General features: G+C 36.0%; 1 protein-coding gene across 1 annotated transcript; it reads right to left on the bottom strand.

Annotated features, from left to right (window-relative positions):
* Window positions 1-1,146: 1,146 nt before the first annotated feature.
* On the bottom strand, window positions 1,147-4,983 carry LOC129895624 (mitochondrial outer membrane protein porin of 34 kDa-like). The gene is made up of 6 exons (XM_055971353.1): window positions 4,640-4,983; window positions 4,205-4,272; window positions 2,762-2,872; window positions 2,305-2,391; window positions 1,986-2,194; window positions 1,147-1,744 (listed from the first exon to the last, which is right to left on the bottom strand). The coding sequence occupies exons 1-6, from the start codon at window positions 4,686-4,688 to the stop codon at window positions 1,438-1,440; spliced, it is 831 nt and encodes a 276-aa protein (XP_055827328.1). The 5' UTR covers window positions 4,689-4,983; the 3' UTR covers window positions 1,147-1,437.
* Between the last annotated feature and the right edge of the window lie 9,904 nt (window positions 4,984-14,887).

Here is a 14,887-nt window from a genome sequence, read left to right as displayed (position 1 = left end):
CGTCTCTACTTGCCAAGAGTAAATCACATCACTGACCTGGCTTATATTAGCTGCTAGTTGAATTAACCAAAGTCCCTTGCGTCCTTCCTTCCCTCCAATTTTGTATTTGATATAGTTTTTGCCTTGTTTTGCTAGACATGTTTCAACTATTTTAAAATGCGATTTAGTTCTTAGTGATTGAATTGGGCCAATTTAAGAAGGAAGACAACTATCCTTCTAGCTTCCGTCTTATTCTGATTCATTCAATGTTGTTACTATATCTAGGTTTGATATAATTCACACCTCTAACAAAAGAACAAATTAGCCACATAAATACAATATAAATGAACATTCTGTCAAATAAATCAGTTGATTTTATCCCTCAATTTTCTTCCATGCCAGTGAACACGCTTTTTGCCTACCATGGTGTGATTGTCGAACCCTCTCCTTAGGTTTTTAGCTTTCCAGCTCGGGCTGGAAGATATGACGAAAAGGACATAAGTGAGCCTCTATTTCTTATTGAATGAGGCTCTCTTCCATTGCTCCTTCCAAGTGAGCCTCTATTACTTAAGTGACTCTTTGAAGTAGGTCCTCCTGTAATAATTCGATGTTTTCACAAGCTAGGAATTTCAATTTTGTATCTCCCTTTATTCATAGAACGAGTTGACTCCTTTGATATTCTGTGGTACGCTGGCTATACATTCTTAAAATAACAAACGCATCACTGTTATGAGCCTATTGTGTCAGTCACGTATGACTCTTTATTTAGTCCTGGAAACTAATCGCTTGATGACAACATCGAAAATAGGTCACATCGTATGAAAGGGGTCTGGTTTCCTTGCTGATCTTGACGCGACCTACACACAAACGTAGCTAAACGAACGTTTCAATAGACATGGTTCATGGAGCAAATTAAAACGACTGCTTCTTAAATTTCAACCTTTGGCCACTACAATTGCCTCTGCCATCAGTAACAAAACCACAGCAGTCCCAACAATTTAAACAGCGGACCAGCTGACGACTCGCAAAAGATCATGCCATGCCCAACAACGCAAGGAAACAAGTACCATTTTCCCACTGCAATTATCATAAAATTAGGTAGATGAAAGCATCCAAATCCAAGAATAACGATAAATTCTTGGAATTTGCTAAGCTGAGAACATAACATGGATAATGATTCTTCAATTTTGTGCGCTTTTAATGTGGACAAAAATCTCGAACAAAGAACTCTCAGGCCTCAAGTCTCTGGATAATGAGGTACCCAACTACCCATCATCAGTTTCAAAAAGAGTTGAGAATAAGAATGTACGAAGTCGGAATGACATGACATTGGTTGAAACAACCACCTAAAATTATTTTTACAGTCCAGAACTACCAGATAAATTGCCAGAAACAAGTCTTCTAATTTGCTCCATAGCTCATTGTCTATTGGTGATCGTCCTAAACCTCTAACTATGCCTATGGCTTGAGAGCCAAGGCTAGTCCAAATTTGGCACTTTTGTCAACAGCTTTGGTGTCCACTTCTCCTGAAATGGTGAAAAGAGACTTTGGACGCCACTCATGCTGGATCAGAGCAGTTGCCGTGCCAAAGTTGTTAACCCTTGCCTTCACAGTCGTCAAAGGATCCAATTGATGCTGAGTTCCAACAGTGATAGTGTTCTCATTGGTAGAGAAGCTATGGGTCACCTCCGCACCAACAGCAGTACTAGTCAGGGGGCTGACTATGTGGTAGTATGATGCACTCAAAGAATCTCCCTTGTTATTACTGATTGTTCACCATACATGCACATTAAAAAGCAAGCTAATCAAACACTGAATAAGCATTCCAAAAATCAGTTTGCAACTAAAGTCACAAGTTCATCATATAGTGTTTTGCAACAAACTTTAATCGCACGTGTAGCATGGGAACTAGGTCGACAAGTTAAATATAGGTCCATACACCCAACTCAGCACTAATGCATGGTAATTATCAAGTAAGACATCTGACAGCAGTGAAAACAACTCACAGATTCAAAGAAGTAATGAGGTCGGCATTCGTAAAACTCAAGCCCGCATTGCACTTTGTGATAGCTCCCGCCTTGGTGTCAAAGGATACATCAGTTCCTAGAGAAAGAACATTAGTTCCCAAGACACCAGAGAAGTTGACAATGGGGTTTGCTGTCAACCCAACGCTGGTGCATATCCCAGCATAGTCATGTAAATATTGAAGTTCCATCTGTCATGGAAAACAAATAAGAAAAGAAGCATCAGCAGTACACATTTTGACATGTTCATCCTATAATAACAATTGAATGCAATCTTAGCCAAAACAATAAAGCTGTTTACCTTTGTAGAACTTTGATCAGGAATTCGGCAGCTAAAAATTGTCTTCAACCCAGGAGCAGCCTCATCGACAGTAACAGTTGCCAAAAGCTAGCATTGGAGACAAAATTAAGTCAAGACTAGAAACTTATGCTAACACATGATCCAAGATGAAAAAGGTTCAACGGATTATGCGAAATAATACATTTTAGAGCCAAGGAAAGGAGGATGAAGAAAGTACATTAAAATCAACCTATAATTGATCAAAGAAAGTTTTTACGACTTGTAGAGTCTGGGTGTGGGTGCGTATCTGGATTCTTGAAGTGGCTTATGACTCATAGGTAGAGACCAGACACGTGAGGGTTATATTCAAAAAAAAAACTAGGTAAAACTTTAAAGATCACAAGCCAAGACCATAACAACACACCATAGGTGCTAGGGAAAATATATCAACTTAAAAGGAGTAAACAGATCTACTCACATTTGAGTTCGTGTCTACTTTTATATCAGTTGTGATATTCTTGTTCTTCAATTGAGTGTTAACATCAGCCAGAAATAGATCACCTTTCTTCAGTCCAGATGAAGTAATAGCCTACCAAAAGAAAGAGAAGGGTACTTAACTTACAGAATAACTTTTACTCCTAAGAAAAAGAAGAGAAATGTACAGGAGTAAATATATCCCCACAAATTTCGGTAGTTAAGAAGCACTAGTTGCAATTGCAATCAAAGTAACACAGTCAATATTTAGACAAATTTCTGTTGCAAAAAAGGGGACTGGCAATCAGCTTGACGCACGTAACCGTATTCATCATATCAGAACATAGGATGAGGAGAATACCAAAATTCTACAGTTGAGCAAGTGCAAAAAAAGTAGAGTCTATCATATCACAACAGAAAGTAATGTTCCTTACAACTATACAATCAGAAAAAGGTGCATTAACCATCCACATACTCCTTTGGATCGTAGTAAGTTGCATATGAATTATAATGTATGAATGTGGCATGACTATTGATCACCGGTATTTTTATGGGGGATGGCTTGAGTATTTTTATTGTTAAATTGGAAAAAAAATTGCAGTGGCAATCAGCTTGACCATATTCATCATATCCGAACATAGGATTAGGAGAATAACAAAATTCTACAGTTGAGAAAGTGCAAACGATAGTGCAGTCTGTCATATATCACAACAGAAAGCAATATTCCTAACAACTATACAATCAGAAAAAGGTGCATTTCATCATCCACATGGTCCTTTGTCCCATAGGAAGTTGTATATGAATTATAGTATGACTGGGGCATGACTATTGATTACCATTTTTTTATGGGATGGCTTGATTATTATTTTGTTATTAAATTGGAACAAAAATTGTTTTCCTCATTCGGTCTAGTTCTAGTACTTTATAAGGTTTGCTCTATGTGACTAAAACTAGTATAATATAATCAAGAATTAGGATAAAAATTATAAATCATGTAATTTAATTATCTCAAGTTAAGAATGATTTCCAAAGAAAAATCTAAGGCGGCATATTAGAAAGGAACAGATAAATGAATAAAGTCTCTTTTAAACATGAAATTTTTTCTAAACATTTCGTCACAAAGATTACTTGAAACAAATGAGTGCAAGAGTAGGTTAACTACATTAACAGTGTAAATGATATGTGCTCAAATGCAGGCATTTAATTGAAGCCTACATGTTTGTTAATGAATAATTCAATCAAGCACGGATACAAATGTTTATATGAATTCATAAACCCCTTCAAAAGAAATTAACCTTACAAAAAAACATATATACAGACTACAGTTAATAAACACACGTCAGATCTTATTTTTCCATATAACAGCAACAGCCAAATTATACACAGATATATAGAAAAGAACCCTAGCTAAAAAACAGATCCGCAGCAAGCGAAGGAGAAAACTCACAACTCCGGTAGGAGAGTAGGTCGTAATTGTGAATTTGTGGTCAGTCTGGTAATCCCTGTACAGAAGATCTGTTCAACAGAATACAGAAACATCAATTAGAAACCAAAAACGAAGTCAACACCGCATTTCGTCTTGCGAACATCAAAGTTCAATTAAGAAACTACTAGACAACTGCTACTAACTCCGCCATGTATGTACAAACAAACTTGTAACCTGTAACAATTAACTCACAACTCGCACATGTATCTAAAAGTTCATCAAAAATACTAAGAGATGCTAAAATGCACAATCATTTTCAAACTCTAGATCCGCATCTCTCCAATAATCTCCAATTCGACCAGTAATTGTATCAAATTATCTGGTATATGTATACATATTAAAATGTGTATCGAAATTCTAGATCCAAATAATTTCCTAAGAAAAATAGAAACGAACCTCGGGCCTTCTTGCCGATATCGGAGTAGAGACCAGGTCCTTTTCCCATGATTGAATCGAAAATCACAGAGAAAAATCAACGAAGAAGAATACACAGAAACAACAAAAGGGAAGCTCTGCAGGTATGTAGAAAGAGAAGAAGAAGAAGAAGAAGAAGTAGAGTGCAGAGTTATATTATAGCAACAAAAGCCCTAATTTGTAGCCAGTTGTTGATGAAAAGGTGGTGTTACTACGTCTACTCCGCTTCATCTGGACCGTATATTGAGGGTTCTCATGCTTTAATCACCGTTCATTATGAGTTGAGATGCGGAATAAAAATGACACGTGGCATGTGATAGAAATGGCTTACGATTTTCATTTCTTTGGCGACAAGATAATGGAAGACATGTATTGTTCATCAAGAAAAGGGTTTATTTTACCCCCAAAAATATTAAAAAATGGAAAGGGCTTAATTTACAATATTTTCACATTTTTATTTTCCAATAAGATTTCCCGTCATTTATTTTCAGCGGAACATGGAAGAAAAAAACTGTGAAAAATAGGTTTAAACTAAATATGGACCATTTGGCGTAAGTGTTTAGTTAATATATAATTTTGGCATAATATGTAAGCGTCGTTTAACTTCTGATATTTATGTTGTCTAACTTTGGATATTTACAAATAAACACTTAAATTTTGTATAAAGTGGAACAATTAAACAGATGTGTTTTATTGGGGTTCTATATGTATTATACCACGTAAGACCCGTGTCGCGCTCCATTTTTTTCAAAACGAAACTGCAACGACGTGACAACTCTTTTTTATGATTAAAAAAGAAAAGAGTCGACACCTAACGAATTAAAGGCGTGTTAGGGCATCATTCTAAACTATATTATAAAATAAAATAATTTTAAAAAAAAAATCAACGCAACCAAAGTTCGGGTAAGGGTTCAAATTACCTCAAAAGGAAGGTGGTAGGCACCTTTCGAGGTCCACAAAGGTGGATCCCTACCGAATCTTATTAATTATGTGGGGATTTAAAAATTTAGCAAATAATGATCTCCGATTATAATAATTTATTATAAGAGCAAAACTAAGGTAATAAAAGATATGAAGTAATTTTAGTATTAAACAAATAAAAATAAACTAACATGAAATATAAATAGACAAGCCAGAAGATAGAATTTACAAGATTATTTAGAAGAAAAGTCATTTTTAATTAGTTAAGCTATCCCAAATAAATACAAATAAAAATATTAAAGATTTAAAGAATGAAAATGTTAATAAACTAAATTGACTTTATCTTATTTGGATCAGCGCCCGACTTATTTACGGAAGACAAAATATAGAATTTGTCATTTTTTGCTTGGATCACCTTACATCATCTTCGAAAGGCCTATTTACCCCTACCCTCCTAAAGTCATTTATTATAATGCTAAGGGCGATCTAAAAGAAACTTACGTCTTAGAAATTGCCTATCGTCTCAACTTCATGTCCAAGAGGCATTGAACTTACTAATTGGATAAGTTCTAGACTAAAAGAAATTATATGTTTCCTAACTAGACACATCGTCAAACAAAACAAGTAGGATAAACAATTAGCACATAAAATCTCAAGTATTCCTCTAAATTAATTAATTAACATGCTTAAAAACACATACAAGTTGTGAAAGTCATGACAAATTGTGTGTGTGCCACATAATCGGCCATATAACTCATAATATAAAATGTGAATAACATGGGAGCAAAGTCGAGAAAAATCCTAATTATGATAAAGGAGAGACAGTTTTGGCAATTTAAATTATTAACATGAATGACATGCTGAAAATTAATTAAATCGATAGGCATGGTTTGAAAATAGAATAACATGATAAATATTTATTAGAATCCTATATGCATGATTTTTATATATAATATCATGATAAACATTTATTAAAATTCTATAGGCATGATTTCTATATAAAGTAACATGCTGAGAATTATTTATTACGTCCTATATGGGCATGATTTCTAGATTGACAAAAATATATAACGTCACACTATATTAGACATGATTTAACCGGCAAGGTCAAATTTAATCTATAGGCATGATTTCTACATAAAACAACTCTCTTAAAATATCCCTTACATCTAAATAACATGTTGAAATTATTATTAAATTTTATAGACATGATTTCTATAAAATATAGAAATACTCATCAAGTCCAATAGACATGATTTCTAGATAATTTTAGCATGCTAAAAAAATATTAAATAGATCTTATGAACATGATTTCTAGGTAATGTGACATGTTGAAAATATTTATGAAGATCTTATAGGCATGATTTTTATATAGCATAATATAATTAAATCCTATAGCATGATGTCTATGTGAAATAACATTCTTAAAACATTTTTCAAGTCTAAGTATAATAGAATTCAATCATCATGTTCGAAATTATTTAACAAGTCCTATGAACATGATATTTAAGTGGTCAACAATGTTGAAGTTATTATTTAGAACCTATAGCCATGATTTCTAGTTAAAGAGATGTCCTAATGTAAACTAATCGTTAAACACTCATTTTCAAGATATGAGATGGTGATTTTACTTTAAACTAGACAAGAATAAACACATAAAAATTAGACAACACATGATAATTGGCAATATTAAGATTGGACTATTGGCTTACTAACTTTAGACCAATTTTAAGTAAGCAAACGAATATCCATAGAAATAAACTTAAAATCATATTTAAGATTAATCTAAATATGATGATGGCTATGTGTCATGACCCGATTTCTCAAGCAGTGACGACACCTACCATAACTCACCAGTAAGAAAGCCAATTCGTAACCCGAAACTGCTAATAATGGATATATAGGCAGAGACTAAATGATAGAAACTACAAGGCAAACCAAAAATATATACATAAGCAAAATGAATCCCTCCTGGAACCTAGAAGTCACTATTACAGAGCCACTAACAAATATAAATAAGTACAAGTTCAAAAGTTGACCAAAAATTTAGATACAACACTGGCTAGTCTCAAAAAGCAAAAGATACGCCACCCAAGCTAAACGAGAATGAAATAATCCCAAAACGACATGTGCTCACCCTGGTCTCTAAATCCAACTACAGCAAGCTTAATCTATCAATGAATGGCGATAGCTGGTGTCCGGACCTGCATTACAAAGGTAGATGCAGAGTGTAGTATGAGTACCAGATATAAGGTACTCAATAGGCATCATAGGTCGATTGAGCAAGGATGGTGAGAGCAATATGAAAAAGAGGAATAAACTCAACAGAAGTCATAATATAATGTCAAAGAAATATCGGTAATAAAGATAGGCTAAAATAAGTTAAGGGATCTACACCAAATACACCCAATCGGGCTCCTATAATCCCCATCAGGACACATATGCGCAATTTAAAGTAAAACCCGAGCGAACCCCCATAAGCCTACCAAGCACACAGAATGAGACTACACTAAGGAGGGTAGGGGCTAGGGTTCTCTAGGAGTGAATGCCCTAAGGACTGAGGTTGGGCCTATAACCCTGGATACTCGTTCAATTTGACAGTGTGGTAGGGTAGGGCTTGTAACCCCGATACTCACCATAAATGGCCAACTCAACAAAGGCAGGGCCTGCACCCCAAAGCTCTTTTCTAAATAAAGAATCAGTAGAGGCAGGGTCTGTACCTCGATGTTTTATATAAGTAGTGATTCCATAATCCAAATGTCGATCCAACTTCTTTTTCTAGCAGATGCCTAGTAAATCAACCAAAGCTCTCTCTCCTTAGAAATTCCAGGCCACAAATATATAAAGTATAACGTCCATAGATCACCTTTCATAAATAACCAACTCATCATATACACTTGGGCTTCAATCAAAACCGAAACAAGTCGAACACAAGGTCTAGGAACACCGACGAATCTCGAAAGTCGCAAACGTAGGAAATTAGAGATAAGGTTGTTCATGGGAGCATAGTAACTGCCTAGCTAAGGCCCAACTAGAATCTAGTCTGTTACGCCATTCTACAGGGATCTAAGCCCACCGAAGCGACGTCAAGGCATCTAAAGCAAGTTTCCACTAACCTACACTAAGGTCAACATACATCGCAATACCAATAATATGAGATAAAAACCGATAACACTTCCACCAAAAAATAACAAGGGTCGCATGTTTTCTATACCCGAAATAGGACCTAAGACATGATTTCTACCTTAAGGCATGTAAATAAGCTACCCAATCCCAAAATTCCACTAATTTCAACATGTTTTCACACAATCCAGCTCAATTCAACGTTGTTGTCTAGAATTAAGATTCCTCTGGCTCATAATGTGTAACAACCAATTTTTTTTTAAGTTAAGACCGAGCCATCCTTCATATGTGCATGGAGTTGTACTGGATGAGTGCATGTGTGAAGGTTAATTCTTTAGTGTGAGAATAGATTTGGAGATGAATTAAGTTCATGAGGATCCTCTAGCACAAAGTTGAGTTGAAAGCTTCCTTACGGATTGAGTTTCGATAAAAGATTTTACTTGAGTCAACTTCAAATGATTATATCTCCTAGAATATAAAGAATTATGTGTTTCATGACCTATCAAATTAAAAGTCTTTTAGTCTTCTTTCCAATGCCACCGAATTTTTCTCATTCTGAATTGAGAATAAAAAATTATGACTATTTTACTAAAAGGTTGTTAGAGCATAAAAAGTTACGACTCAACCCTACGACCAGTAGAGTTTTCTACGAGTCGTAGAAGTCAAATTCTCAAAAAAATCATGCATGTCTTCCAGGGCTATTTTGGTTCTTTTTCAAGCTTTTTAGCCATATTCTAAGTCATTTTTGAGTATTTTAATTGAGTATATCATCCAACTAACTTGTTTTCCTCTCATAATCATCAATCTAAACAATCTAGTCTCAAGAAACTTTCTCAAAATTAATCCGGGGTTCCTCTTCTTCATCAAGAACTCTAAGGCTTTCAAATCAAAAATTCAAGAATCAAAGAGAATCCCTTCACGCAAAGGTTTTTCCAAATTCTTCCACTCTAAAAACTTCATAAAACAGTTTCTTTTCCCGAGATCAAGCATCGAAGTTCCAAGATCAAAGGTTTCCTCCAAGAAAACAATTTTTTTCGATTTTTGATTGTAATAACAATCATCCATGTATGTAAGGCCAATCATAGTGTTGGATTAATTTCATCTACGCGCCCTACATCTATTTTTATCGATTGTTGAGAATGAGTTCAGTCTAACACAGTTTCTTAAATTCTGAATACGTTAATTCTTCTCCTATTGAGTTTCGTATAATTATGTATTGAGGTTATTGTTGTTTTCTATCTCTTAATTGATTGAAATTGTTGTTCACGGTTACTTTCCTGTGAACTCTAATTGATTTGATAATTATGAATTTACATACATATTTTTGAGTAAAGATGATGGTTTTTATGAATTGATGAAAAGAGTGATTTGAACCAATATATATGAAGGTCGAACATGATTGATTGAAATCGAGAAAGTGTTTTGACAAGATATGAATGATTTTGAAAGCATATTTTACTGAAAGAACTTGATGATTTGAGCATAAGCATTGATTTCAAATGAGTTTGAGTTTTCATATGAATTGAGTTCTTGATTGAGTCTTAAATAAGCATGAGTTGAGTTTGAAAGGTACTTAAACTTTTATTATTTTGAACATGACTATTTCGAGTATAAATGATTGTTTGAAATAAAGTTTTGAGGAGATTTAATTGAGCTTTATGGCATGTTTTTTTTAAATGAAAAAGCATGATGAATTTAGATGAGACTGAATTTTGAAAAGGGTCTAATGAGACCAGATGAGATGATTTGAATATTTTATCTGATAGATATGAGCATCATATATTTTGGAGGTAGTATTGAGTACCAATTTGGGTAAAAGTATTGTTACAACTCAAATCTCATGAACTACGTAGCCAACGTAGGATGGATGGTTAAACCTCTTAAGTCCTAGAACGATGGACTTTGATTAATTGTGGATCTAATGATAGTGATTCGACCCTTACCCTGGTAAAGTATTGAATGGGTGTGGCAACAACACCGCTTCGTTGTTCATCACTCGTTCATATGATGATCTTTGTCGGTTAGAGAAACTCCCTAATAATAATACAAAATATATGATTTTACTTTATTGAGATTGCATACGATTGAGTCGATTGAATGACATTGCATATTTTTGAACTTGCATCTTTATTGAGTTCCGTTATTTTCAGAGTTGAGTCCCTTTAGTTGAGTTGAATATCTTTGAGTAAGCTTCCTTTTAGTTATATTACATACTCATACATTTCATTTACTGATGCCATTTGACTTGCATCATTTTATGATACAGATACAGGTATTAGATATCCTCAACAGGCCCATTGTTGAAGATCATTTCTACTCTCAGCTTTTGGTGAGTCATCCTTGCATACGGAGGCACTCTTGAGTTATTATCTTTTATTTTCAATATTTTCTTTGGGGTAGCCATGAGCTTTTCATTGGTACATTCTTGATAGTGATAGAGGCTTCATAGACAGATAGATGATAGTGTCGAGTAGATGTTTTGATTTTCAAAACTATCCTTATGATATAGAGTTGATTTGAGATTTGTTGTAAATACATTATTCTTCTTGAAATGTTGATTTGGTTAACCAACTTGAACCAAGTGGTTCACTTGGGGACCAACAATGGTCTTTAATTGCCGGCCAGAGCTAAGGTACCCTTTCGGGGCGTGACATAATATACTGTAGGCTGTGGTGATATGTATATATCTCATAATAGACCCCATATAAATAGTGTCTCTAGATCATGAGTGGGGTAGTTGTGCTCATGCACCCACTACTATCTAGAAATATAAGTAATAACTCGGTCCCGTTGCATCAGAACACACCCAAGACCTACACCAGAAGCATCACAATATACTAAAAAGCTCTCACCCTCCACTGGAAGAGTCAGAATGGGATCGATGGTAAGCAACTCTTTGAGCCTTCTAAAGTTCAGCTCGCACTCTCAGACAACACATAAGGGATATCCTGTCCGATCAAATGGGTCCATGGGACTGCAACGGTGGAGAAACCTTCAATGAAGCGCACCTATAATAACTAGCCAATCCGATGAAGCTCCAAATCTCTGTAACGGCTATGGGACTAACCCAACTACGAATAGCCTCAATCTTCGTCGAATCCACCATGATACCCTCCTTAGACACTACGTGCCCCATAAATGTCACAGACTCCAACCAGAACTCACATTTTGAGAACTTGGCATAAAGCTGCTGATCTCTCAAATTTCTGGAGCACCACCCTCAAATGTTGTGCATGCTCCTCTCTACTCCGCGAGTGTACTAAAATATCATAAATGAATATGATCACAAAAGAGTCGAGACAAGGCCTGAATACTCAAGTCATAAGATCCATAAAGGTTGCTGGGGTATTAGTAAGACCAAAAGACATCACCAGGAACTCATAGTGGCCATAATGAGTCCGAAAAGCAGTCTTAGGAATATCAGCAACTTTAATCCTCAACTGGTGGTAGCCGGACCTCAAATCAATCTTAGAAAATATAACGACACCTTGAAGCTGGTCAAACAGATCATCAATGCGAGGCATACGGTAACGATTCTTCACTGTCACTTTAGTGCCCGGCTCCATGTCTATGGCAAAGTCAATATCCCTCTCCGGAGGTAGGCCAAATAGGTCTATAGGAAAGACATCAATAAACTCTTGGACTATAGGAACTAAATTAATAAAAGGGGTCTCGCAGGACACATCTCGAACATAAGCTAAGTAAGTCAAGCACGCAGAAACAACTAGCCGTCAAGCTCGCATAATGGATATAATCCCCATCGACAAGATGCTATAACCTCTCTGCCATACGACCAGGGGAATACCAAGCATGGCTAAGGTAATGATCTTAGCATAACAATCCAAAACTTCACGATGAGGGAAAAACCAATTCAAGCCCAATATAACATCAAAGTCCAATATATCTAATAGAATAAAGTCAGTCTGGTTATTATGCCCCTGAATAGTCACCACATAAGATCTACATATTGATCCACTACTAAAGAATTCCCTACCAGGGTTGAAACACGAAACGACACCTCAAATGGCTCATAAACAATTACCAGACGAGGAGCAAAATATATAGACACAGAAGAATACATGAAACCCGAATCAAATAAAGCTGAAGCAGTATGCTGACATCTGAGGAAAGTACTTGTAATGACATCATCTAATGCCTTGGCCTAAACCCTAGCTGGATAAGAATAAAAATGGCCCTGATGGCCTCCCCTACATCCATCTGACCTACTACCCGACTTGCCTCCCCAAGGACCTCCCTAAATACCCTACTAGACATCACCACAGCCATATGGCTAATCTCCATCTCCTGAGCCCTGACCCCGATCTCTACCTCTAGGTGGAGGTGGTACTTCTGCCAATAGTCTAACTCGGCTGGGGCACTCTTTGGACCAGTGCTCTAGTGCCCCAAAATCAAAACAACCTGAAGCTGAGCGCCCTATAATAACCCGTCCGCAATAGAAAGGAAAAAGACCTGATCCCCTTGAGCCCTGATCTATGGTGGAACCCCCTCAAACAGAGATAACTACCTTCAGTCCATCCAACAACTTGTCAATTTCCCAAAATCTCCAATAAAACCCCCAACTAAACAACAATATCAGTAGCAAAAATTAGGGATTTACGTTGAACAACGAACTAATAACAAATTTCAAAACTTCCACGACATTCTCCTTAAAATTTCACTCGAGTTAGGCTTTTGAATCACTCAAATTGATTCGAAAACGACCAAGAACCAGCTCCTCAAAATTTGGGAAAAGGGTTGATTTGAACCTGATGCACTATATATAGGCCACCATTTAGTTCTTCAATGGGGTATCCGAAATTCATTCGCAACTCTGTAAATATAAACAGACTATGCCACCCTACTAAATTCGACGTTTCAAATTCAATGGAACAGTTAAAATTTCCATAAGAGGTCGTTATGACTAAATATGGGTCTCACTTTCAATGCCATTTTAAACCAAATTCCACTAAGGGGCTCAAAATGAGTCTGAAAGCCTCGGGAGTCAAAGAAAGATTATTCTGGACCAAACTCGACATTCCAAAGCTAACTGCACTATCAAAAGTTTTATCCGAGTGTATTTTTCAAAAATGTTGACCAAAGTCAATCGTTGGCCAGTTTTCAAAGCTAAAATGCTAAAAATGGTTTAAACTCGCACCAAAAACCCCTGGACTCGAGTTAACTATGTGTCACGACCCCAACCTAGGGCCTAAATATGACACTGTGAATGAGACACCCGGAGGTACCTCACCCGAGCCTCTTAGCATTAGTTAAGTATTTCATTGATAATGATAAACAAATCGAGCGAAAACATAAGAGATATAAAGACTAAAGGACTTCACATTAATAAAAGTCAAAGACAACATAACATCATTTACTATGTCCAACAATACCTTCTACATTAACACTTGGCGGGGGCTAAGACATGTCCCTATCTCACCCTAAAGATTAAATAAAAACACCAAACTTAATTTAAACATGTAAACATAACACAAGCTAGGTAAGATAAGAGTGTCGTTCCCGAAACATGGGAACTCACCTAAGTAGTAGCCTTCAACGCTCAACTTAGCCACGAGGAGGAAAGTGTGGAGCGACGCCGGTTCCTACATGGTGATATCATGTAGGCAAAACTATGCGTTAGTACTTTGAATGTACTACGTATGTGAGTGTGCTATGAAATGAAGAACATAAGAGAGAGACATAGATAGGCAATATGCATAAGTGAATGCATGCATGAGAAGTCATCATGTGAATCCTTAAAACATTCATTTTGTGGGAAGCGACCTTAACCGATATTTAAGACCATGCGAGCTATTACATGAAATCCAACATAACCCTCTATGTTGGCACGAGGAGACTACTTGCCGGGTAAAACTCCATCAACTTTAATCATTTCTTTAACTTTGACTTTAAGGGTTAATTGTGGATCCACTAGCCTAAATGGCCTACAAGGACTCCTATGTTAGCGCATAGTTAATGCAACATGAGACTTTACTTAAGGACCTCTTAGGTCGAGTCCCCATCTACCTGCTATATTCGATGCTAGGTCAATCCCACGGAATAACAGTTAAATATCATCATAACATAAGCATTGTATAACTTTAGACATCAAATCATCGTCATGGAATAGCTCATTAAAACATTTTATTTCATTCAAATATGTGAAAATTTTCCTTTCACATTGAATCC

Source organism: Solanum dulcamara, chromosome 7, assembly GCF_947179165.1.
Source record: "Solanum dulcamara chromosome 7, daSolDulc1.2, whole genome shotgun sequence".
Taxonomy (NCBI): domain Eukaryota; kingdom Viridiplantae; phylum Streptophyta; class Magnoliopsida; order Solanales; family Solanaceae; genus Solanum; species Solanum dulcamara.
This window is presented reverse-complemented; position numbering and strand designations above follow the sequence as displayed.